This window comes from Macrobrachium nipponense, chromosome 7 (genome assembly GCF_015104395.2).
Source record: "Macrobrachium nipponense isolate FS-2020 chromosome 7, ASM1510439v2, whole genome shotgun sequence".
Classification (NCBI taxonomy): domain Eukaryota; kingdom Metazoa; phylum Arthropoda; class Malacostraca; order Decapoda; family Palaemonidae; genus Macrobrachium; species Macrobrachium nipponense.
The window spans coordinates 59,873,693-59,901,502 of record NC_061109.1 but is presented as its reverse complement, the minus strand read 5'-3'; the positions used below and the strand labels follow the sequence as shown (position 1 = coordinate 59,901,502).

The window sequence follows — 27,810 nt, the reverse complement described above, 5'->3', positions numbered from 1 at the left end:
TAAGGGGTGAACGCTTGGGACCGCTTCTGTTGTGCCGTGATATACAAAAGGTTCGTCAACTGGAGAATGCTGGCAAATCTCACTTTAATTATTAAAGGCACTGGTGTGAAATTTATGAACAGGAAAATATTTGTATTATAAGGTAAAGAATATTTACAATTCAATGTGTCTCTGTTTGCTTTCTTTGCCAGTTTGGTATTATTATTATTATTATTATTATTATTATTATTATTATTATTATTATTATTATTATTATTATTATTATTATTAAGACGATGAACCCTATTCATATGGAGCAATCCCACTACAGCTGTTCTTTGGTCAGAATACAATATTTCCAATTTCTAAAAAAACAAATTCAGTTAATGGCGACGTCTGACACCAAAAATGGACAAATTACTAGAAATTGGTAGTTTTTTGACAATCAGTTATTAAACAGTAGTTAATATGTTTTACAATTTTAGATAAAACACACTGGATAATATAGATCACGGATCAGTTTCTTAGAGCAAGAGTAAATACGATAACTTTAAAACAAGACTCTGGTTAACCGAGTATATAAGCAGCCTACTAGAAATAAAAAAAATGCACTAAATGATCAACTAGACCTCATACCAAATAAAACAAGAATTCAAGTTTCTTAGTTTTAAAGGCTTTTGCAGGCAGAGAGAGAGAGAGAGAAGAGAGAGAGAGAGAGAGAGAGAGAGAGAGAGAGAGCTCTTAACCTTGTAAAATTATTTCTTAAAGAAGAGGACAAAGTTGGGATATCATTCCTGAATCCTATTCTCTTTCTCTTAAGCCACTTTCTTAGAGAGAGAGAGAGATGAGAGAGAGAGAGAGAGAGAGAGAGAGAGAGAAAACAATGAAATTTTATTCTTCTAGAATGATTTTTGACAGAAAAGGCGAGTTGGAATATCATCCCTGAATCTTATTCTCTAAAGGCCAATTTCTTTCTTACAGAGAGAGAGAGAGAGAGAGGAGAGAGAGAGAGGAGAGAGGGAGAGAGAGAGGGAGAGAGAGAGAATACATTGAAATCTTACTCTAAAATTATTTTTGAAAAAAAAGGACAGGGTTAGCATATCACTTCTGAATGCTGTTCTCCTAAGCCAATTTCTTTCATATATATATATATATATATATATATATATATATATATATATATATATATATATATATATATATATAGAGAGAGAAGAGAGAGGAGAGAGAAGAGAGAGAGAAGAGAGGAGGTTTCCCAAAAGAGGAGGAAGGAAAAAACATTAAAACATTTTTTCTCCCGTCGGTGTCCATTTTCTTCTTCTGTGACTTTCTTTCTTTTTTTTTTATCTCAAGGACTTTGGTCTCTGAGACTTCCCAGATTCGAGTAATGCGTCAGATTAAGGAGACGTAGAAGGAGGATTACTGAAGCTAAAGATTTACTCTCTCTTTCTCTCTCTCTCTCTCTCTCTCTCTCTCTCTCTCTCAGAAGATAGGCTTGAGAGAATAGGATTCAGAAAAGACTCCGTCCCTTGGTCTTAAAAGCCACTTAGAAGAATAACATTTAATTGCACAAACACTCTCTCTCTCTCTCTCTCTCTCTCTCTCTCTCTCTCTCTCCACCACGAAAGTCTCGGTTAAAGAGAATACGATTTGATTGTACTCTCTCTCTCTCTCCTCTCTCTCTCTCTCTCTCTCTCTCTCAAATCAGTTTCAACAACTAAACGGAAATAACTGTATTATCATCACACTACTGCCTAAAAAAGCACAAAAACCCCAACTGAAAGAAAAGCTTGTTTTTGTTTCGTATAACCTTTTAGAAAACAATAGTCAGTGCATTGCCATGAAAACAATGATCTAAAATGAAAAGAGGAAATAACAAAAAACTACTCGGTATGAATGCTTCAGAATGGTCGTGTTCTCTTCTTCTTTTTTTTCAAAGGATTATAAGGGTTAGAATTCTGTGTACTTTGAACCTACAGATTTTCGAAAGTGATTTAAACTTTCGAAGGTTATTTAAACGGTTGATTTAAATCATACGAGGGGATTCCACACTTCTTACACTTACGATGAAGAAATATGGAGTGAATGACATTCCAGAGTGAATTACAATATTTCCATATCTCTTACACTCAAGCAGAAGTCTGTAATGAATGACATTCAAGAGTGAATGCTAATATAATCAGACTGGTAATTCCGAAACCCTTATGTATGGGTTCTCGGTAATGCCTTTCTAAAATGAGAGAGAGAGAGGCAGACACACACGAACAAGAAACGACCTAGTTTGGATCATGGTAAATGGATGGTGGTTACCTATCCAGTTAGTGACCAAACCCAAACAACAGTGTCCAACTTCAGTTACCTGAAGATGGACAATGTATTGGAAGCGTGTTCGCCCAATTTGCGAGAGAAGCATTTGGCCTTACGAACAATATATGCATCCGGTATTCAGTCAGTTCCTGTGAATCGAAGCAGGTAATAGAGAAGAATATTCACACCGCACACAGACACACACACATACATACATATATACTATTATATATATATATATATATATATATATATATATATATATATATATATCTATCTATATATAAATATATACATATATGAATATATATATACTATATACGTACACACACACACATATATATATAACATATATATATATATATATATATATATATATATATATATATAGATATATATATATATATATAGTATATTACATATATATCATATACATTGTATATATATATATATATATATATATATATATATATAATGTATATAGGTATATATGTATATGACATACATATATATATTATATATATAATATATATATATATATATATATATATAATATACACACACATGGTGAATTGTTGTCAAATCAAGGAACTCTAGTCAAACCCATCTAATACGACAAATTAATGGTCTTCTCATATTTTTCAAATAAGATCATTCTTCAGCTGAGGGTATTTTGATTCCATCAGTTTATTTGCTTATTCAAGAGACACAATAATCTAAACACTGTCTTATTTTCCTGTCCATTTTTTAAACATTGTTTAAATTGTTCCGTCTAAGATTTCTTCAGAGACTAAGCCCTCATTTCAAATCACCTGCAGCTATAAAGCTCAATTTAAATTTTGGATTCAAGAGAGGTGACTTTGTTCAAACTCTATATTTTCGTTCCTTCGGGTGCCAATTTACCGCTACAGCAAGTTCACGCGATAGAATTCATTGCCTTGATATATGGCAAAGCTTCAAATTCATTTGAAAGTGTAATGATTTTCTAATAATTGTGAATAATTAAAAGTCAGTGCTCAGTCAAGCTTGCCCTGTGCTCTGGGGCGTTCGTTTTATTTGTGATGAAAATCAAATTAACTCTGAATGTTTAAATTTTCTAGTCTATCAAAATTAACTCGTAAATTGATGTCATTTTCCGTCATTCACGTTTCAGTTAATCCGAAAAAAAAATTATTATTCAAAAAGGTTATTTTCCACATTTAGAATACCCTTCAGTAGGTCAAATTTAGGATATCCTTCAGCAGGTTAGATTTAGGACACCATTCAGTAGGTCAGAATTAGGGTATTCTTCAGCAGGTCAGATTTAGGACACCATTCAGTAGGTCAGAATTAGGGTATTCTTCAGCAGATCAGATTTAGGATACCCTTCCGTAGATGGCATTTAGGATATCCTTCAGTAGGTCGGGTTTAGGATATCCTTCAGCAATTCAGACTTAGGATGTCCTTCACTATGTCAGATTTAGGGTATCCTTCAGCAGGTCGGATTTAAGATGTTTTTAGTAGGTCTGATTTAGGATATTCTTCAGTAGGCACCTTTCGAATATCTTTCAGCAGGTCAATTTAGGATACCCTTCCGTAGGGTATTTAGGATACGTTTCAGCAGGTCAGATTTAGGATACCCTTCGTTAGGCGATGCTATGAACCATAAAAAAAACTTGGCTACAAACTCGTAAATCTTGGTGTTCAGACCTTAACCTTGACCTCCTTTTTCAATGCTGTCCTGGATTCCCCAGACTCGGCCACCTGCTTGACCGACTACGACCCAAGGTAATTGAAAAGCATTTTTACTTTTCCTTTGAAATTATTCACTTTTATTCACCTCTGCCATTGTCATATTTCCCAGCCTGATCACATGCATGGTTCCACCTAGCTCTTTCTAACCTTTGCAAGCTTGCCAGTAACCTTTACTTACAAAGCGTGTTTATTGCAAAGGTTATATGCAGTCTTGTATATATATATATATATATATATATATATATATATTATATATATATATATATATATATACAAATATAGGGTATATGCAATCTTGCACCTAACCTTTACAAGCTTGCTTATAGCCTTTATGATGATTGTTAATTACAAAGGTTATATACAATCTTACATATATGGTTATAAGCAATCTTGCATATAACCTTTGCAAACATGCTTATAACCTTTACTTCAAAGATTGTTAATTACAAGGGTTATATGCAACTTTGCATAAAAGGTTATATGCAATTTTGAACGTAACCTTAGCAAGTTTTTTTGTGGCCTTTACAAAAATGGTTAATTACAAAGGTTGCATGCAATCTTGTATAAAATCAATGCGTAATCTTGCACGTAACCTTTGAAAGATTAATTATAACCTTTACAAAAACTGTTAATTACAAAGGTTATATGCACTTTTGCATATAATCTTTGAAAGCTTGCTTATAAAAACTTTACAAATATTGCTAATTACAAAGGTTATATGCAATCATACACATAGCCTTTGCAAGCTCACATATATCCTTTATGAAGATTGTTGATTACAAATATAAACTTTACAAATATTGCTAATTACAAAGGTTAATATGCAATCATACGCATAGCCTTTGCAAGCTCACATATATCCTTTATGAAGATTGTTGATTACAAATATTACATACAATATTACATATAAAGTTAGTTATATGCAATCTGGCTTATAATCTTTGCAAGCTTGATTATAACCTTTCCAAGCTTGGTTATAATTCTTGAAAGCTTACTTTGGCATGAAATATTTGAACAATCTATTCTCAGATTTTCATTCCTACTTTTAGCACCAGCTTTACCAGATTTTATCTGATTTCTTTTCATTTCATATTGTTTTATTTTTCGACACATTTTTTTGGCATTCCTTATATGACGTTCCTTGTTTCGATGAAGACAAGTTCACCATATTTTCGCATTACAATGAGAGGGTAGGAGGTGATTTGTGGGCTAGCACATGAATATATAAGCATACACACTCTCTCTCTCTCTCTCTCTCTCTCTCTCTCTCTCTCTCTCTCTCTCTCTCTCTCTCTCTTTATATATATATATATATATAATATATATATATATATATATATAATATATATCATATATATATATATATATATATATATATAGATGTATATATACACACAGGGACACATATTTACACGAAGTGTGTTATGCAGTACAACGACTGTCGTTTATCTATTCCTTTTAAACAAACGCTCCATCTGCTTTTACATTCCCGATTCTCTTTATCTGACCCACTGTTCTTACTCTCCTTTAGTTACGTCTGTGACACATTTTCGTAAAAGAGGAGACTAATTAAGACTAATCAGGGAATTCCTTGCTATTATGGAACTCTTGCCAAAACACAAGGTCATAGTCCAACGACCATTCAATTAAGCCTCACGTTATCGTTTCCAAAATAATAGAATGTTTCTTGTTGACTTCTTCTTGACCGACCTTACCTTACCTTACAGACCTTACAATCTTGTTGTTCGGGTTGCCCCATGGTCCCGTTCAGTTGTGAGGCACCTCTAATGTCTTACCAGAGAGTTGCTAGTACATCTTCCCGGTATATTTTTGCATCTTCCAATCTTGATGTTTCTTGATTGCAGTTTAGATATTTGTCGAGCTTATTCTTAAACACATCTACGCTCACTCCTGATTATATTCCTCAGATGAGCTGGCAACGCATTGAATAGACGCTGCATTATCGATGCTGGTGCGTAGTGGATTAATGTCCTGTGTGCTTTCCTTATTTTTCCTGGTGTATAGTTTTGGGCACTATTAATCTACCTCTGCTTGCTCTTTCTGATATTTTTAGTTCCATGATATTTCTGCTATTCCTTCTATCTGTTTCCATGCCTGAATTATCATGTAGCGTTCTCTCTCCTTTCTAGACTATATAATTTTAAGAATTGTAGTCTTTCCCAGTAGTCTAGGTCCTTAACTTCTTCTATTCTAGCTGTAAAGGACCTTTGTACACTCTCTATTTGTGCAATATCCTTTTGATAGTGTGGGTACCATATCATATTGCAATATTCAAGTGGACTACGAACATATGTTTTATAAAGCATAATCATGTGTTCAGCTTTTCTTGTTTTGAAGTGCCGTCAACAACATTCCCATTTTTGCTTTACATTTTGCCAACAGAGTTGCTATTTGATCATTGCATAACATGTTCCTATTCATCATCACACCAGGTCTTTAACTGCTTCCTTATTGTGATGGTCTCATTATTAGGTCCCTTATATGCATATAGCTTTCTTTCTCTGTCTCCAATAAATTTATTGATTCAAATTTATCAGAGTTAAATACCATCCTATTTACCTCTGCCCAATCATATACTTTGTTAAGGTCTCTTTGTAGAGCGTTCCTATCTTCATCACAAGTAATTTCTCTACTTATTCTTGTGTCATCTTGCGAAACTACTCACTACCGAATCCTTCACATTATTGTCTATGTCTTCAATCATAATAACAAACAGTATTGCAGCTAACACCGTACCTTGCGGCACACCGGAGTATTACCTTGACTTCATCCGATTTCTCGTCGTTTGCAATAACTATCTGTTTTCTGTTGTGTAAAAATTCTTTTTAACCATCTTCCTACTTTATCCACGATATTGTTTTCTAATTTTCTTCGCTAATATATTATGGTCTACTTTATCAAAAGCTTTTGCAAAGTCTAAATAAACCACATCTGTTTCATTTCCGCTTTTCATATTTTTGAATATGTTCTCACGGTGGACTAACAGTTGGGTTTGTGTATTTTTTCCGGGTACGAAACCAGTTTGTCCTTTATTAACAAATTATTTTTTATTAAATGTTTCATAATATTTTTCTTCATTACCCTTTCATACACTTTCATAATATGTGATGTTAGACTCACAGGCCTATAATTACTTGCCTCTAGTCTTGATCCACTTTTGAAAGTAGGGTAATATATGCTAATTTGTGCTCATCATAAATCTTGCCTGTATCTACACTTTGTCTTAATAATATTGCAAGTGGCTTTGCGATAGAATGAACTACTTTCTTTAACAAAATAGCAGGAATTCCATCAGGCCCTGCCCCAGCAGCTCCATTTTTATTTCATTAATAGCCCTGCACAATATCAGCTTCATTAATATCTATGTCAGCTAAATATTCACTATTTTCATCCCTTACTTCTATATCATTATCTTCATTATCTATTCTAGGGTGAATTCTCTCTTATATCGTTCTGCCAGTATGTTGCAAATTTCCTTTTTTTCATTCGTTAATCTCCCTTCAATTCTCAGAGGGCCTATTTCTATTCTTCTTTATTCATCTTCTTCGCATATGAGTATAATAGCTTGGGGTTTTGCTTGATATTTAATAGGGTTTTTTTCTTCCAAGTCCCGTTTTTTCATTTTCTTTTTGATTGTATAATCTTTTGTTCTGCATTTTCTATCTTACTTTTTAGTTCTATAACTTTCCATGCATTTTTTTCTTTTGCAAGACCTTTTTTCCACTTTCTGATTTTCTGGAACAAGATCCTTCTGTCTCTTGGTATGCATGAATGATGTTTACTTTCTTCTTCGGTATATATTTTTCCACTATTTTCTCCAATATTTTATATAATATTCTCCGTATTTACCCTTATGTCATCACTTACGAAAATGTTATCCCAATCTTTGTTTAATTCTTCATTAATTTCTACCATTTTATATTTTTTTTACTGTAGAAGTTGGTATTTTCCATATCCTTCCCACTTTTTCATTTCTTGCTTATCTCTATTTTCACTTGCTTTGGAATGAACTGTTAATTCTATGACATTATGGTCTGAAATATTCGCATTATAAACTATTATTTCTTAACATAATTCATCTCGTTCACAAATACTAGGTCTAAAGTATTTTCCTTTCTTGTTGGCAGGTGATTTATTTGTTGAATGTTGTATTCTAGTAGCATATCTAATAGCTTTTCAAATTGCCTCTTATCTTCTGCACTACTATTACTCTCTTTTATATGTATAAGTACCAACCACAATCTCCTATTCGTTCTTTCCATTCTACGAAGGAAAGTTGAAGTCACCAGATAGGAGAATAGTCCAGTCCTTGTGATTTCTACATATATTCATCCAATTTTTCAATTATTAAGTCAAACTCTTTAGTATTAGGAGGTCTATATATTACTATGTTCATCAATTTTTCAGATTCAAATTCTACCGCTATTAGTTCACATTCTGAGTTACTATATTTCTCATATATTTTCCTTGTTTTTTGTCTTTCCCATATATTGCGGTTCCCCCTTGATTCCTATTTTTTCTATCTGATCTATAAGTTTTGGAACCCTTTTTTATTTGATCATCATTCCCAGTCTCTTGGGAATACCAGGTTTCACTTATATTCATTATATCTATTTTCTTTTCATTTTGGGTTAGTTCTTCTAAGTACTCTATTTTTCTTTTTGAGTTACTCGTAACTAAACCCTGCGCATTCATCACTATGATGGTTTGCGTGTTTTCTCCTTCATTTAATACTGGTAGTAATAAGGATTTTCCCATGTCCTCTTTCCTGTTCTGGTATGTTGTTCTTTTTTTCATTTCCAGAAATTCTGACATTAAAAAATCCAACTTTTCCATAATATTTGATCTTCCTTCATCATAATTATTCATTTTGTGTCTGAATCTGCAATTTCTCCGTTTCTGCAATATCCTCTTGCATACATAAATACAGTTATTATCTCTTGAGTAGAATTTCGGAGCTGATGCTTTGAAATTTTTTTGCTGACACCTCTGAGAGAGAGAGAGAGAGAGAGAGAGAGAGCAGGAAAATACGATACTTGGACAAAATATCAAAACCTCTTTCTGGACGCGAATAAACGAGAGAGAGAGAGAGAGAGAGAGAGAGAGAGAGAGAGAGAGAGAGAGAGAGAGAGAGAGAAATGCGATACGTAGACAGATTATGAAACCTCTTTTGTTTTTTGATTTAATTAAGTAAAGGAAAAAAACGAGAGAGAGAGAGAGAGAGAGAAGAGAGAGAGAGATAGAGACGAGAGAGAGAGAGAGAGAGAGAGAGAGAAATACGATACGTAGACAGATAATGAAAACCTCTTTTTTGATATTAAGAAATAAACGAGAGGGAGAGAGAGAGAGAGAGAGAGAGATAGATAGAGAGAGAGAGAGAGAGAGAGAGAAGAACCGGAGACTACGATACATGGATAAAATATGAAAACACTCTCTTGATATGAAGAAATGAGAGAGAGAGAGAGAGAGAGAGAGAGAGAGAGAGAGAGAGAGAGAGAGAGAGAGAGAGAGAGAGAGAGAGATTGTACACCAGTGGTTTATTTCTTCTTGGGAACAATAATATAGTTATTACCTAAACTGAAAGATAGGGTACTCAGGAACGTCACAATTACAGGTTGGCAGCATTGACTGGTACACCTGGACAGGTACACAGAGAGCTGGTGGGTGTGTTTATTAAGTATCCTTTGAGGAATGGCCTAAATGTATATAGTGCAGGCTACATGGACCAAAGATGAATGATTGACAAGGGAGCAAATATTGTTAGACGTTTAAGATCTCTGCAGACTGTGTGTATCAGTTGTGTATGGTAAAATCAATATTGTTTCTTGTTTAACTTTAACTGTTAACATCTGATGGGACCCAGGCGCTGCGCCACATGAAAAGTTTCAGCTTTTATCAATCGAAAACAAGGTGACGAAGTGTTCAAACATACGTCCAGTTTGATTATTTAGAAATGGATTAACTTTTTATAGGATGGAAAGACAGTGGACATATTCCATTTCTAAAAAATTAGATGAAGTAAATTCTGTATCTTCATTTAACATGAATGTCTTTGTATTGACTTTCGCTTTTGCTTTGTTTATGAGACTTCACGAATTCAGAAAATCTATTTTCTTTAACTGATCAAGATGTTTTATAAACGCATTGCGAAATCTAACATGTATCTTAGAAATGTGAACTTCTAGTAAAATAAATTGAAGATTCAAGTTGATACTATAAAGACTACATTGCTCGGGTAGTAGGGCCTAGAGGGTCAAAGTTTGTGGGCAGCCTTCATTGCTGCTTGACCTGACCAGACCTGCTTATTTCGTTATGTGTCATAGGTCATCCTGCAAATGGCATTAGCTGACTTTTCTCAAGGTTTTACTGAAGAGGAAGACTGCCACAGTACATCCACAGACACACACACACATACACACATTATATTTGTAGTTTATACTACATATATATATATATATATATATATATATATATATATATATATATATACTATATATATATATTTATATAAGGTAGCAGATAGAAGGATGCTACTATATATATATATATATAGAATATATATATATATATATCTATATATATATGTAGGTAATATATATATATATATATATATATATATATACATATATATATATATGGGGATACAATCCACAATGAAGTAAAATCCGCTTGTAGTTTAAAATAAAATATATCTTGTACATGATTAAAGCTTTCGAACCATCAACTGTGGTCTTGTTCTACTAAAGTGAACAAGACCACAGTTGATGGTCGAGCTTTATCCTGTTAACGGGATAGGATATTTATTTTTTTTTTTACAAACTACACGAGGATTTTTACTTCATTGTGGATTGTATCCCCATTTACTTAGAGGTACGACATAGTACCTGGCTTCTGCATATATATATATATATATATATATATATATATATATATATATATATATATTTATATATATATATATATGTATACTATATATATATATATATATATATATATATTTTATAATAATTATATGAATGCCTAAATATTCAAATAAATGTGTGTGTGTGTGTGTCCTCGTGGATGTACTGTGGTAGTCTTCCTCTTCAGTAAAACCTTGAGAAAAGTCAGCTAATGCCATTTGCAGGATGACATATGACACATAACGAAAATAAGCAGGTCTGGTCAGGTCAAGCAGCATGCAAAACATGCCGAGATGAAGGCTGCCCAAAACTTTGACCATCTGGGCGTAATAATATCACCCAATCAATCTTTACTGTATCAACTTGATGCAATACATACAAACATACACACACACACACAGACAGCACACACATATATATATATATATATATATGCAGAGCAGTACATACAATGGTGATAATGCATAGAATGTGACCATAATAATAAACAGGATATATATACAAAGTCGTACGAGAGACGTTGTACTTCATTCGTTGCGTGTATTCTTCCGTGGGTTCCTCGTCACATGATATGGCAGTCTTGGTTTTTAGTGTGTGAACTCTCATAAACAAATATATATATATATATATATATATATACATATATATATATATATATATATATATATACATATATATACATGCATAAATAATGGTATAAGCCACGAAGGAGAGTGAAAACACTGTAGTAGCTAAACATCTTTCGACTCAACGTCCTTTACTTAGTCAGCTGCTAAATAAAGGACGTGCAGATCTTTAATGAAAGATCTTGCAGCTACTCATTACTCCAGTTTTCATTTTTCCTTCGTGCTTATACCTTTATCTATGCCTTTATCACGTTCCAAAGTTTCGTGACTTAATTATACATATATACATACAACACACACACACACACTCATATTGATTTACATATGTGTGTGTATATATATATATATATATATATATATATATATATATATATATATATACATATATGTATCTCAACATACATATTTATATATCATTATATATATGTTTAAATATACAAACATATATATATATATATATATATATATATATATATATATATATATAGTATCATTCGAGCTACAAATGTCCTTTAATATCTAATTCGCTCTACCTCGGAATTGATATATTTTTCACTATGTACCGAAGAAGGGGGCATTTTTAGTTGATAATAATTTCGTCCCCTCATGGGATCGAACCACCGTCCAGTGGACGAAACGAAATCAGGACGGACAGTGACGTTATCAAGTTGGCCGACTTGATAACGTCACTGGTCGTCCTGATTTCGTTCCCGTCCACTGGACGGTGGTTCGATCCCATGAGGGGACAAACTTATTATCGACTAAAAATTCCCCTTCGGTACATATATAAAAAATATATCTATTCCGAGATAAGAGCGAATTAGAAATTAAAGGACATTTGTAGCTAGAATGATTTATATGAATCACGGTGATGTGATAATTATTCATATATGTATATATAATATATATATATATATATATATATATATATATATATATATATATATATATAACTATACATATATATATATATATATATATATATATATATATATATATATATATGTGTGTGTGTGTGTGTGTGCGTGTGTGTCTGTATTTATAAAACACGAAAGTTTGGAACGTGATAAATGCATATATATATATATATATATATATATAGATATATATATATATATACATATATATATATATATATACAAATATATATTTTTATATATATAACTTAATTACTTATTAAAATATAAGTGTATATTATATTCGTTCAGTTCCATTCTCAATAGTAATGAAACCTCACGAATAACGTAACTATCAACGTACACTCGGCAAGGAATGTTAAGATACAGTTTTTTTTAAATCTTCGGACATATAGTGTTCATGTTCAATAATGACACACCTGGCAACTCTAGAAAACGGGGCGAAGCTTCAAAATCGTAGCTTTTTTTGCTTTCTCAGATTTCCATTAACTTTACACCATAAAGATTCTGTAGAGGTCCTTTAATAATTTATACTTGAATGTAGAAACAGGCTCTATATTATTCGTTAACGTTGGTTTGGTAACGTCAGTTCAGGGTAGAATATCGATCACCCAAAAAAAAATTTTTAAAAAAACCTACTGTTAAACTTATTTATAAGACCCATTTTTAAAACCTACTGTGAAACCTATTTATAAGTAATGTTTGCACTAAACTGGCGTAACATTCATGCGTAATTGAAGACGGATCTTAAACAATGAAAGTTGTTTTAAAATTTGTTCATACTTGTGAAATCGTGAGGAACTATACAGTAAGAATGAAATATTTATGACGATAGAGAGAGAGCGCACAAGCATACGCCTATCGAGGAGATACTTAATTCATTATATTTACTTTGAGAGTTTAGTGACAATATTTTTTTTCAAATGTTGTCAGTGGGGAGAGAGAGAGAGAGAGAGAGAGAGAGAGAGAGGAGAGAGAGAGAGAGAGAGAAACTTGGAAGTGAAGAAGAGAGAGAGAGAGAGAGAGAGAGCGCACAAGCATAGGCCTATCTGAAGAGATACTTAATTCATTAGATTTACTTTGAAAGATTGAGTGATAATATTTTTTCAAATGTGTTTTAAAAAAGAGAGAGAGAGAGAGAGAGAGAGAGAGGAGAGAGGAGAGAGAGAGAGAGAGAGAGAGAGAGAGAGAAATATAAGATAATTGGTGACGGACTTGTGACGGGGAAAGGCAGAAGAAAGAGCGGTGAGTCGGGGCACAGATACCTGGGAAACGGGGTGATATGACTGCCAAGCCTCGTGCTGCACTATGCTAGATAAAATTTGAAGGATCAGAATGTTCAAGTCAATTCTCTAAGAAATTCATACCCTAACTCTTGATTTCATTCGACAGTTGCCATAACATTCAAAGATTGTAAAAGAGTGGAAAATTTTAGACACAGGCTGCGGTCATTCTTGCTCTCTTGATATAAATCTGTACTTTTGAAAATTGGGTTTCACCCACAAATCATTCCCGAAAAAAGCTGTGTTAATTAAAAATAGTTATTACCACAAATAACTCAATATGTATTGCACAGGCAAATAAAGTTTTATATCGTGTAAATAATGCTGATGTGTTGGGAGATCTTTCAGCCTCGCAGCAAAGAAATGCAGTCGTGTAGGGCTCTAGGCTCTAGGTTGCTGTTTACAAATCTACCGTCATTAAACATAAAGATTTATGTTTAATGACGGTAGATTTGTAAACAGCAACTAGCATTCGATCCAAGTCAACATCAAAGTAATCAGTGTGAAATCCGTTACGTAAGCCAGTATCCAGTGACTTGCGCTTTCCCGCTCGAAGTTCTAGGGCTCCTCCACATCATAGAAAACGCTCTTGCTGATGCAACTAGATTTGCTCAACCTACCTAGCCTTAGCAACATTGGCTGCCATTGACGTCAGCTAAACATTAAACGTTTGGAATACAAATATGAGTTTGTAGAAGCTAAAAATAATTGCATTCACCATTTACAATGATACAATAATATCCCCGTTCATGAAGGAAAACGAGTATATATTGTCGTCGTGATACATAGTACTACAATCAGAAATTCACATTCTATCTACCAGATCTCTATGAACGAATCCATCTGAGAAATTCCAATTACTTCGGACATATATCGTGTTTTTAAGTATCTGAACGGTTTTGTTTTGCAGTTTTAACTAATATGATATAATTTGCAGTGTATTTTCATATTCTAGATTAAAATTTAGCGATGATTATGTCTTTTCAGTAAAAACAAATGGGAAATTCGATGAACGAAAGCTAATGAAAACTGTATCTTCAGTTTTCTTGTCGAGTGTACCAATTCACGCGGAAAAAAAAAAACCGTTATATTCTTAGCCTTCATCTTACAAGAGTTTCCACTGAATTATGAACCACGACAAATGCACTGAAAGAATCCATTCAGCACCTACTTCCAAACCATTTCTTCTCATTTACCGAAGTTAATAAGGAAAGCTCTCTCTCTCTCTCTCTCTCTCTCTCTCTCTCTCTCTCTCTCTCTCTCTCTCGTGTATGTATCAACGGTGGCTCTTTCGAAAAAATGAAAAAAAGACAAGAAAGAAATAACGAAAAAGAATTGTTGACCCGTTCTGAATACCGTATGACTCGCAAAAGGAACTTTTATACTAAGAGAAGACGATAGCTCTTGAATTCACAATGGTGCAGAGAAAAAAGTCAGGGGTCACGCGAATGTCTCTGTTACTAACCGTTTGTTTTAGAATGGTTTGGTTAGGGAGAAATAGTCTCTGGGAGAGATTGGTCACTGTGTGGTACTAAATACCCTGAGGGATTAGTCCGTATATAAACTATTAGTTTTCAAAGAATTAGTCCCACCTATAATCTTGTACCCTGGTATGGAAAAAGTGAATTACCTACAGTCCACTAATTTGCTGGGCAACAGCCCACATGACACAATTATCTATACATGTACATTACATACGTATTCATTTAGCCTATATATATTATATATATATATATATATATATATATATATATATATATACGTATAAATATATATATATATTTTATATATATATATATATATACAAAAGTAATACGCATACGTATATATATATATATATGTATATATATATATATATATATATATATATACATACAAAAAAAATTAACAAACCGTGTTTTTGTAAATCTAGCAAAAAGGTTTCACTTGATAGCACCAGTTTCACTAGCCTTTTTTTTTTAAATGCATGCTTATTAATTCTCTTTCAGCATTAGTTAAGAGTTAATCTAAGTAATGAAAATTTAAGTATGTTGTCTTTAGACTTTGCTTCAATGCATGGCAATATTAACCGCTTGACGCGTATTGGATTTGACGTCCAAATAAACCACATTTCCAAAAGCACTCAATCTCTTAACGCATGTTATTCCAGCTCCTCCTTGTCAACCACCTCCTCCTCCTCCTCCTCCTCCTTCTCCGATGTGTCTCTATGCCTGGAGGGCGGCGAGACCCCCAATAGGATCCCTGAAAGTCAGCCAGGAGAAGGAGCCAGAGATGGCCTCCTAGAAGGAATCCTTGGAGGAGTCTCTGAAAGAGTCCCGATCCTTCAGCAGCAAAGGAGAGTGGACGACGACGATCCGCTCCTGAACCTCAGTCCAGAGCCAGTTCATGACCTGAACGAATCGCCTTCATGGACTGTTTGCATGCCAGTCCAACCTGAACAAGTACCTAGCATGCCCATGCACGTTGATAGTCCGTTGAGTAACAGCTTACTGCAGGTCTCTCCTTCCGAACCTTCTTCACCAGTCTTGACCACCTTGTGCCATCACCCACTTAGGCAAGCACAGTACTACAGCATTACCTCACAGGTAATCTTCCGCATGCGCACATTACGTTTTCTTTTCATTCCCTTTCCATCTAATCTCTTTTCTGCAGACTCCAATCACGTATGTATGTGTCTTCGTTTGTCTGTGTATATATATATATATATATATATATATATATTATATATATATATACATATATATGCCTACATAAATGCATAGGTATATATGTAGTACCATTGCGAAACTATCAGGAAATATCATTTCTATTTCAATTACATGGCAACACGAGCAAACGTACCTCCTTCCACACTTCTTAAGTTGGCATTTCTTTAATTCGACTGCCTTTCTTTAGTTTTCATTTATTTCCTCGCCTTGCTACGCTATATATCTCCTTTAAATAAGTCTCCCTTCCTAGTTATTAATATACATATTATTCTGCTCCATTCGTTCTAAGATTGCGGATCTGTTGTCCAATTTCTCTCTAAGTTTATTTCGATTCTTGTTTTATTTTGTATGTTCCTCTTCTTCTTACCCTCAAATTAATCATTTTTTCCCTCTCCATGACAGGGCTAGAATGAACAGCAGCAGCAGCAGCAATAATAATAATAATAATAATTCCCTCTCTATCATGTTATTCCTCAAATATATCTTCATTTTCCTCTTCACGCAGGGCCAGAATGAGCAGCACCAATAATAATAATAATAATAATAATAATAATAATAATAATAATAATAATAATAATAAACAATAATAGCAGTAACTACAGGCCTATCACCTGCCTACCAATAATGTGGAAGTTACTAACAGGTATCATCAGCGAAAGGCTATACAACTACCTAGAGGATACAAACAGCTGTATGGTAAGAGCATCAAGGAAATAGAGACCCTAATCCAGACTGTAAGGATTGTATCTGGGGACATCATGATGGAGTCTGGAATAGAAAAATGCGCCTTAGTCAACATACAAAAGGGCAAAGTAACAAGGACTGAAGGGATAAAGCTACCAGATGGAAACAACATCAAACACATAGATGAGTCGGGATACAAATACCTGGGAATAATGGAAGGAGGGGATATAAAACACCAAGAGATGAAGGACACGATCAGGAAAGAATATATGCAGACACTCAAGGCGATACTTAAGTCAAAACTCAACGCTGGAAATATGATAAAAGCCATAAACACATGGGCAGTGCCAGTAATCAGATACAGCGCAGGAATAGTCGAATGGACAAAGGCAGAACTACGCAGCATAGACCAGAAAACGAGGAAACATAACAATACACAAAGCACTACACCCAAGAGCAAATACGGACAGACTATACATAACACGAAAGGAAGGAGGGAGGGGACTACTAAGCATAGAGGACTGCGTCACATCGAGAAAAGAGCACGGGGCAATATATGAAGACCAGTGAAGACGAGTGGCTCAAAAGTGCATGGGAAGAAGGACTGATAAAAGTAGACGAAGACCCAGAAATATACAGAGACAGGAGAAAGACAAGCAGAACAGAGGAATAGCATAACAAACCAATGCACGGACGATGCGTGAGACAGACTAAAGAACTAGCCAGCGATGACACGTGGCAATGGCTACTGAGGGGAGAGCTCAAGAAGGAAACTGAGGAATTATAACAGCGCACAAGATCAGGTCCTAAGAACCATGATATCCAAAGAACGATGGATGGAAATAACATCTCTCCCATATAGGAAGTGCAATACGAAAAATGAAACCATAAACCACATAGCAAGCGAATGCCCGGCACTTGCACAGAACCAGTACAAAAAGAGGCATGATTCAGTAGCAAAATCCCTCCACTGGAGCCTGTGCAAGAAACACCAGCTACCTTGCAGTCATAAGTGGAACAACACCAACTTGAAGTTGATAGAAAACGATCAGGCGAAAGATCCTCTGGGACCATGTATCAGACATATGAGGTGATACGTGCAAATAGAACGACGTGACGTTGATTGAGAAAACTCAAGAAAGAAAGTATCACTCGCAACTACCATGGGACACCAGAGTTTTGAAAGAGAAAGAAAGGGAAAAAATGGATCAAGTAATCAAGAAACCTGGAAAATAGAAATCGACAAGGATATGGGATTACACCAGTGGAAAATTGTACCCATAATCATAGGAATATTAGGCACGATCCCAAGATCCCTGAAAAGGAATCTGGAAAACTAGAGGCTTGAAATAGCTCCAGGACTCATGGCAGAAGAGTGTGATCCTAGAAACGGAGCACATAGTAAGAAAAGTGATGGACTCCTAAGAAGGCAGGATGCTACCCGGAACCCCACACTATAAATACCACCCAGTCGAATTAGAAGATTGTGATAGAGCAAAAAAAACAAAAAACAAAAAAGAAAAAGAAAAAAATAATAAATAATAATAATTATTTAATACAAAAATTAAACAATTACGTGATACACTGAATAAAAATCTACAATTATATAAACGCATTGTATTCAAATGCATATTGATAAGAAATATTTTATATTTCAAGATACTTATTATTATTATTATTATTATTATTATTATTATTATTATTATTATTTATTATATTATTATTATTTTATTATTATTATTATTATTATTATTTTATTTTATTATTATTATTATATTATTATTATTATTATTATTATTATTATTATTATTATTTATTATTATATTATAATTATTCCGTTTCTAGCCTGTGAGAGCATCCATTCCATTATCTCAGCGTAATTTCCTCAGGCACATTATCTTGCTCCGTTGTGATGGATAACATCCCATTACGCAAATGCGCAGGGTTTTAGAAAGTCGATATAAATTACGTTATATCCACGAAGGCTATAATGAGGTCCCTCGTTAGAACAGTATTGTTGACTTAAGGATAATCTTTATATACATAAACTTTATAACAGTTAATTGTAACGAAAAGTCTATGGCATGCCTAACACACACCCACTCTCTCTCTCTCTCTCTCTCTCTCTCTCTCTCTCTCTCTCTCTCTCTCTCTCTCTGCTTCTCTTGAAATGTATAAATTTCTTAGAAGACTTCAGTAAGAATGTTTCTTTTATAAAAAGTTTATACTAGCTAATTGTGATGAAAGTCTACTATCCACCAACCCCCCACCCTCTCTCTCTCTCTCTCTCTCTCTCTCTCTCTCTCTATCTCTCTCTCTATCTCTCTCTCTCTCTCTCTCTCTCTCTCTTGAAATTGTACAAAATTTTGACACTGATTTGCGTAAGAATATAAACTTTGTATCAGTTAATTGTGATAAAAGTCTATGGTCCACCCAACCCCCACCCCCACCTCTCTCTCTCTCTCTCTCTCTCTCTCTCTCTCTCTCTCTCTCTCTCTCTCTCTCTGAAAGTGTACAAAATTTTGAAGCTGATTTGCATAAGAATATAAACACTTGCATCAGTTAATTGTGATAAGTCAATGGTCCACTCAACTCTCTCTCTCTCTCTCCTCTCTCTCTCTCTCTCTCTCTCTCTCTCTCTCTCTTATAAAGTACAGCATTTCTTCACTGACCTGAGTAATATTAATCATTATCATACAGTGAATATGCAATGTTTAATGGAATCTTCTGACATACAGAGAAAGAAGGAGAAAAGTGTAATTAATTAAATCTTCTTGCAACTTTTCCGCAGGAAGATGACGAGATAGTCCTGGCGTCAAACCATGATCAGGAAGAAGAGGAAGAGGACGAAGATGGGGAGGACCAGGAAGCCTACGAAGAAAGTCCTCTGCCAGTTAGGAGGACGAGCAGGTACAATTTCCCTTACAAAAAAGGACTCAGAGAGAGAGAGAGAGAGAGAGAGAGAGAGAGAGAGAGAGAGAGAGAGAGAGAGAGAGTCAATTTTAGGATTCGACATTTGATACCAGGGACGAAAACAAACATCAAAAGAAACAGTCCAATTTTATTAGTCCCAGTACTAATCCTTCTGTGAAGCGCGTTCTTTTGGGAACCTCTAAAAATAAAACTGTTTTCTGAGAACTAGTCAGAACTTTTACAATAAAGTCATTGATTTTATATATGATACTTTCATTATTGGTGTTGTATTGAGCTTAAAAAACATTTCTTGAAAGTTCAAAGATTGTGTCCGTTCGTACAATTGCATTTCCTGACGGGCATTATGTATTGTCTCAATTAGAAAATACGGTGTATTGAAGTTCATAGTAATGTCAATACATTTGGTTCCTACGGTGAGCAACGCAGTGCCTGTTGTATTTTAAACCAACGTAATTCATTACTCAGAGAATGCTTTTAACATCAACCCTAACTTTTATGTAGCCAAGGCTTGAAGAATACGAGAAAAAAAGATCAGATGATTACCAATTATTCACAGACTAAATGTAAGACGTGATTACCTGAAGGGCAGACTCACAATTGCGTTAATTCAGATCTATTTCAAAGAATGAAAGGAAGATATTTAAAACGGTGAGAATAATTAAACAAAACGTTCCTCGCGCTTTCACCCTGAGCAATAAATATATTTTTATTGAACCAGTTATGAAATATTTCCAGTTTGATATCCCATAAACATTACCAAAATAAAACTGTTCTCATGCTGTAATCTGTCATTTCAAACGAGATAAATATTATTTTGAGTAGCTTTGTGTGTGTTTGTTTGTTTGTTTGTTTGTTTGCATGGTGTTTTTACGTTGCATGGAACCAGTGGTTATTCAGCAACGGGACCAACGGCTTTACGTGACTTCCGAACCACGTCGAGAGTGAACTTCTATCACCAAAAATTCACATCTCTCACTCCTCAGTGGAATGCCCTGGAATCGAACTCGCAGCCACTGAGGTGGTACGCCAACACCATACCGACCACGCCACTGAGGAGCTTATGTGTGTGTGAGTGAGTGTGTGTGTGTGTGTGAAGTTTTATAGACCCAGGTGAGTACTTCAACTTCAGAAATAAATTATATTCAAGACTATTTGTCAGCTCGGAAAGGCTTAGGCTTCCGAGTCGACATCGAGTCGACACTAATAACCTTTTGGAAGAATTAGATCCCAGGAATTTTCATAAAACATTTTCTTGTAAATATTCTAAGCCATTTTTATTTCGTCTGATATGTTGAAAGTTTATATCAAGCATACGAATTTTAAGTCTAACGGCATTCTCGATTCGTAAATTGGTCTCTTTTTTTTTCGAATTTCAAGTCCATGGCCCTTGTGGGCTTGTTCCATATGAATAGGGTTCCGAAATAATAATAATAGTAGTAATAATAATAATAATACAGGATTGCTACTTTAATAATAATAATAATAATAATAATAATAATAATAATAATAATAATAATAAATAATAATAATAATAATAATAATAATAATAATAATAATAATAATTATAACAGTCAACTCGGCTGACAAAGTCAAATGGAAATTTTGAATTTACCAAAGTCTGTCAGCCAGTCTGCCTGACTGTTAATGGCACTAGGGCAAAGAGAAGTTAATTAGAATTTCAGATGAACTGAAATTAGTTTGTATTCGTGACTTTCTTTTTTTTTTTACGAAGCGACAGAGGAATGGGTGCTGGTGTTGGTGGAAAAAACGCTTTCTAACATGATTTATATTTTTTTAAAGTCTTGTTTTCGTATTGTGAAAAGAAGGAACTTTTCTATACTGAACAAAATCAATGCAGAAAAAGACATGTATTGGCATGACGCTGTTCCTGTGATCGAAAAGACACTCAATAGCATTACACTAACGTCTTCTAACCGGTTTCAAAATCAATTATATGACCAATTACTTGAAAATAACCCTTATAATGTATGTCATAATTTGTAAACACATACTCATAACGTTGTTCTAGTGAATGAACAAACATTAAGTAGCAAGTACATGAACGCGTTCTAAACTACTTCAAAATTAATTATATAACATTATTGAAATCTTATGATATATACCATACCTTGCAAACACATATTATAATAAATCATCTCTGTATAAGCCACAAAACAGGCCTAAAAATCTTTGGCTTTCCACAAATCCAAGAGAATCCTGGTGACGTTATCCTAAGAAAAGATATGCGAAGAAAAAACAGTCAAGTGATTGACTGTCAAGTAGTTACTAGGAGAAACTGAAGACGAAAGTCATTTATTAATCATCAGGATCTTGCATATAAGTTTGCTTACAATGACGAAAACCCTTGTTTACTTTATGCCTTTGAGAAAACACCACACTTTTTTCAAAGCTTGATTTAAAGTTGAAGGCACCTGTGGGCTTGTATCATATGAATAGGGTTCATTTTCTACACAATAATAATAATAATAATAATAATAATAAAATAATAATAATAATAATGTGGCGGCGTGGCAGAGTGGGTTAGGCCGTCAATTGACTGGTTAAGCAACATTGGGGCTGGTCAGTCGTTGGATGGGTGACTGCTCTCCTCGGCGTTGATTCCTTGGGAAAGGATCTTTACCATAATTTCCTCAGTCTACTCAGCTGTAAATGAGTACCTATTCCTGATGGGGTAGGATCCAGCTATGGGTTAAATAGCAAAACTCAGCAATGATGGAAAGAAATGAAGGATTAAACGAAACGACGAAAATGGAACCTCTGGCAACAGAGGAGCTTCGTCCGGCAGCCAGGTATTCAGCCCAATTGGAGGTCGTCATCCAGCAACTGACCACCACAACGACAGTAACCAACATTCAGAGACTGGAGCTACAGAAGCAAACCAGAGGAAGAAATGGACAAGAGAAGAAAATAAGGGACATAATAATAATAATAATAATAGCAGTCGTAGTAGTAGTAGTGATATTAATATTATTATTATTTGCTGCTGTTTTATAGCAGTAATAAAAGCAATCATATCCTCAAGACCAGAATATATATGAATCACGCTAATACCCAAGAAATCAAGGTATTGACAAGATCATTATAAGGTAATGCTACATAATAATCTTGCAATTTCGAGGAAATCTTGTGAATATGGAAACAGGTGACGAACATGTAACCGCGCAAAATCTTGCCATTTCACAGTTTTTTTTTTTTTTTTTTTTTTTTTTTTAAATATGAGAGGGATCTTGTTCTTTTGCCAAGTTTTATGGATATGGAAGAAAATTTCATGAATATGTTATTGCATAATCTGGTCTTTTACAGAATTTGTGAATATGGAAGAAATTTTCATGGAAATGTTATAAAAAAAAATCTTGTCATTTCACAGCGTTTTGTGAATATGAAACTATTCTTCTCCTTTTGCAGCATCTGATGACAATAAAAGGAATCTTTTCATTTTACAGAATTTATGAATATGAAAGAAAACGTCACGGAAAACATCATCTTAAAATATCTTACATTTTGCATCAACTGATAAATATGAAAGAAAATGCCACGGTAAACATTATCTTAAATTTATCTTAAAGTTTTGCAGCATTTGATAAATATGGAAGAGAAAGTAACGGAAAACATAATCTTATGATTATCTTAAAATTTTGCAGCTTTTGATAAATATGAAAGAAAACGTCACGGAAAACATTATCATAAAATTTTGCAGGATTTGAAAAATATGGAAGAGAATGTCACGGATAATATTATCTTAAAATTGTGCAGCATTTGATAAATATGTAAGAGAACTTCACGGAAAACATTATCTTAAAATTATCTTAAAATTGTGCAGCATTTGAAAAATATGAAATAAAACGTCACGGAAAACATCATCTTAAAATTATCTTCGTATTTTGCAGCATTTGAGGAATATGGAAAGGAACGTCACGGTGAATATTGTATTCAAAATATCTTTAAAATATCCTTTTAAAAAATCCTATCTTTTCTTTTCCTATTTCCAGCAGGCTTGTGACAATCGGAGTTACGGGTAAACGCTGGGGGATCCGGGGGACCCCGGGGTCGTCGCTCCCCTCCCTGACCGAACCGGACTCTCCCCCCACCACCTCCCTCGACCTTGAATGGGAACCGGAAGCAGGTAAGGGAGATGATAAATGATAAATTTATGAATAAATGGACTGGGCAGAGATGATGAATAGTAAATATATGAATTAATGAACTGGTAGGAGATGGTGTACGGTAAATTTGTGAATGGACTGGTAGGAGTTATGTAAATTTATGAACAATTGGGCTTATAAGAGAGACGATAAAAGGTAAATTTCTTAATAGATGGACATATAATGAAGACGATAAATGGTAGATTTCTTAATAAATGGACAGGTAGGAGACAACATCTGGTAAATATATGAATAAGTAAATGGGTTGGCTGGAGATAATTACTGGTAAATATATTAATATATGGATTGGTAGGAGAAAATATATGGTAGATTTATGAATTAATGCACTGGTAGGAGATCATATGTGGAAGATGTTAAATGGATAATTTATAAATAAATAGACTTATAAGCGAGATGATAAATGGTACATTTATTAATAACTGACTGGTAGTAAATAACATATGGTAAATTTATGGTAAAATGGACTTGTAGGAGATAATGTATGTTAATTTTATTAATAAATGGACTGAGAAGAGATAATAAAGGATAAATCTATGAATGAATGGACTGGTAGGATATGATATAGGGTAAATTTATTCATTAATGGACTTACAAGGGCGACAATAAAATTGTATATCTATAAAGAGACTTATAAGGAATGTGATAAATTGCATATCTATTAATAAATGGATTTAAAAGATGATGACTGGTAAATTTATGAATAACTGGACATGTAAGGGAGTTCATAAATTGTATATTTCTTAATAAATGAACTTATAAGGGAGATTAAAAATTGTACATATATGACTAAATGAACTTATAAGGGAGATGATAAATGGTAAATTTATGAATAAATAGACTTATGAGGGAGATGATGAATGGTAAATTTATCAATAAATGGGCTCATAACGGATATATTAAACGGTAAATTTACCAATAAATGGACTTATAATGGAGAGGATACACTGTAAATTTATTAGTAAATAAACCAATGATCTACACATAATCTGACCTGCCCACTAAGCCTCGTAAACACTTAACAAGGTAACGACCTGACCTGACCTGACCTGACTTTCACCTCATCTTGACCTCTATAAGCCTTATAAACAATTAACAAATTTAAAGAAACTTTTAGCAGCCAAGTAAGCTCCCGAACTTGAGATTAGCCTGACCTGACCTGACCTTGACCTCTATGCTGCAGGCCTCGTCAGAATGAGCCGAGAAAGCCTAGGAGAGGAAGAAGGCTCCCACACGGCTGAGTCCAACAGCTGGGTGGCGAGGTCATCTTGCTCGACGCCCAACAGCCTCGAGTGGGACTTCAGAGCTTCTACCCTCAGCCTTCGGGGAGGCATCGAGGACGACTCCTGGCAGCACACGGACATGGAGACCGAGCAGCTGCTCCACGAGATAGAGCAGCTGGCAGCCAGGGCGTTGGCAGATACGGGACACGGCCTCCAAGCTGCACCCAGATAGGATCGGTTTTCGTAACTTGCTAAAAGTTACAGAGTGATAAGGGGAACTTCGGAGGTTATCCGGAGCGTCTGTTAGTCGAGTGATTGTTACTGGTTCTGTTTCGGATGTATAAAAAACAACTGCACAAGAGGTATATCTGTAAATAAGCATTGATTCGTTGTTCGTGAAGGCCTATGACGTGTAGGCCATCATTGGTTTTCGTAAGAGTGACGCGAATTAGTATTGTGAAGTCTAGTGATTCCAGTTGATTCCTACAACAGCTCCTCCTTCCTCCAGTTTACGTCGACTTTCTTAATTACTTACTACAAGCACTTCACTCCATGAAAACGACAAATCAAATGGATAAGATAAAACTAGCCATGCTCAACTACTCTTAATCACCTCCTTCATACAATTAACGATTCAGAGAGCGTCCTTCTTTGCGATCAAGCCAGATTTGACGAGACACGTTCGAAACTGGCTTGACCGCGTTCAACGGTGGTATTACTTTGTAGCACAAAGCCCAGGTCATGGTAAGGTAACGTTGGCGTGTTAAGACGAACTGTTACGATATTGTTAATGTTGTTACGCGCCTGAAGATTGCATTGAAAACATCGAAAGTGATTACATTTTTATGACGATACACAAACGGAAGTTTCTCTGTGTGTGCGCGTCGGAATTGCTGGTCTGAACAGTGATGCAAAAGAATGTTGTATTAATAAAGCACTTTTGCTAACTCAAGTGAGAAGCGTTTTGTAAATTTCTGAAGTTTTGAAACTTAAAAATGATAACCCAGTCGAATGAAGAATGAAGTTCAGTCATGAAGCCTTTATATAACTTCCTCTTGTGATTTTACATAAAATTTTACAGAATGCGACTCGATTACCAATTGTCAAAATTGTTCTTGAAATTTTCAAACAAAATGTGACTCGAAAGAAAAAAAAGCAGTTCCTGCAAGCTGTCGTGACTCACGTCTTGAAGATTATTATTATTATTATTATTATTATTATTATTATTATTATTATTATTATTATTATTATTATTATTATTATTATTATTATTGCCTTTAGTGATTAATAGCACTGCATTGCTATTGAGTACTCTGTGCTGTGTTGCATTCAACATTATAAGAATGGCTTGTCTTTATATATATATATAATATTATTTATATATATATATATTATATATATATATAAGTATATATATATATATATATATTGAACATGAGAGAAACAGCCGACATAGTTTATTCATGGTAAACATAATTGGACATCTTAAAACAGATGCCATGCTGCCTTTTTTTATATGAAAACGTTTTCTGTATTCCTTCTGTTCAATATGTTGAACTTTACACTGCGAATTTCATAGCATTGTTATGAAATTTCATGATTATTGGTTAAACTGAGACAAACCGTGTATAATTCTCTTCCAAGTAATTTGCATCGTTTCTTTGTGTGTGCGTTTGACGGTCAACTTTGATGATCAGTTAGAATTGATTCCTTTTATCTGTGTTTCACGTTTATTTTCTCACATTTCCGTATGATGATTTTCGTTGCCTTAATTTCACGTTGGTAAGCATATTAGAAGCCAAGACGCAAGTTCCTGGCGGGTTGAATTTAATCTGAGGTGTCCCAGCAGTTTATATTTAACTGTTTATTATTTCTAAAAAAACATAATTTGTATGGTGATCATACCCCTCACCATTAACCTATCTGAATATGAGCATTCTGAGTGGACTCCCAAACGAACAGAAAACGGGCAGAGAAAGAAAACGAGCATCGCCCACAATGGCATCTGATCCAGACTCCAGTTTGCTAGCCCTTTAGACATCGAGGTGCCTTTGAGAATCGTTTTCCAGATCTCCTTGGAGAAGCTTCCTTCAACAGCCTGCTTTATAAAAGCCACTCGCTTCAGGTTCCTAACATGAAAGACTCGGGGCCTCGTTTCCAGACGCCCCTTTTGCACGGAATCCTCTTCAGATAATCCATGGGGTTAACAAAGGCAAAAAGAACTTCTGAAAGTGGAGGCTTGCAGAAGCAGCCTTTTCCTTCGTTCAGACTTCTCAGGTGTGTTTGAGGCGCCTTTGGGCTTTTGTGCAGT

The 27,810-nt window shown here is 34.4% G+C and overlaps 1 protein-coding gene across 5 annotated transcripts in view; it reads left to right on the top strand.

Moving 5' to 3' along the window:
- Nucleotides 1-26,886, top strand: part of LOC135217318 (uncharacterized) — a 121,167-nt gene extending 94,281 nt beyond the window's left edge. For 3 of the 5 annotated variants that reach the window (XM_064253106.1, XM_064253105.1, XM_064253104.1), the window contains 4 exons: nt 15,919-16,354; nt 19,953-20,071; nt 24,106-24,239; nt 25,460-26,886. In XM_064253106.1, the coding sequence (XP_064109176.1) occupies nt 15,919-16,354; nt 19,953-20,071; nt 24,106-24,239; nt 25,460-25,731 (961 nt within the window). In that variant the 3' untranslated portion in view covers nt 25,732-26,886. Of the gene's footprint in view, nt 1-4,019; nt 4,054-15,918; nt 16,355-19,952; nt 20,072-24,105; nt 24,240-25,459 lie in introns of all 5 variants that reach the window. The other 2 variants (XM_064253109.1, XM_064253107.1) reach the window with 1 other exon arrangement.
- Nucleotides 26,887-27,810: the final 924 nt, after the last annotated feature.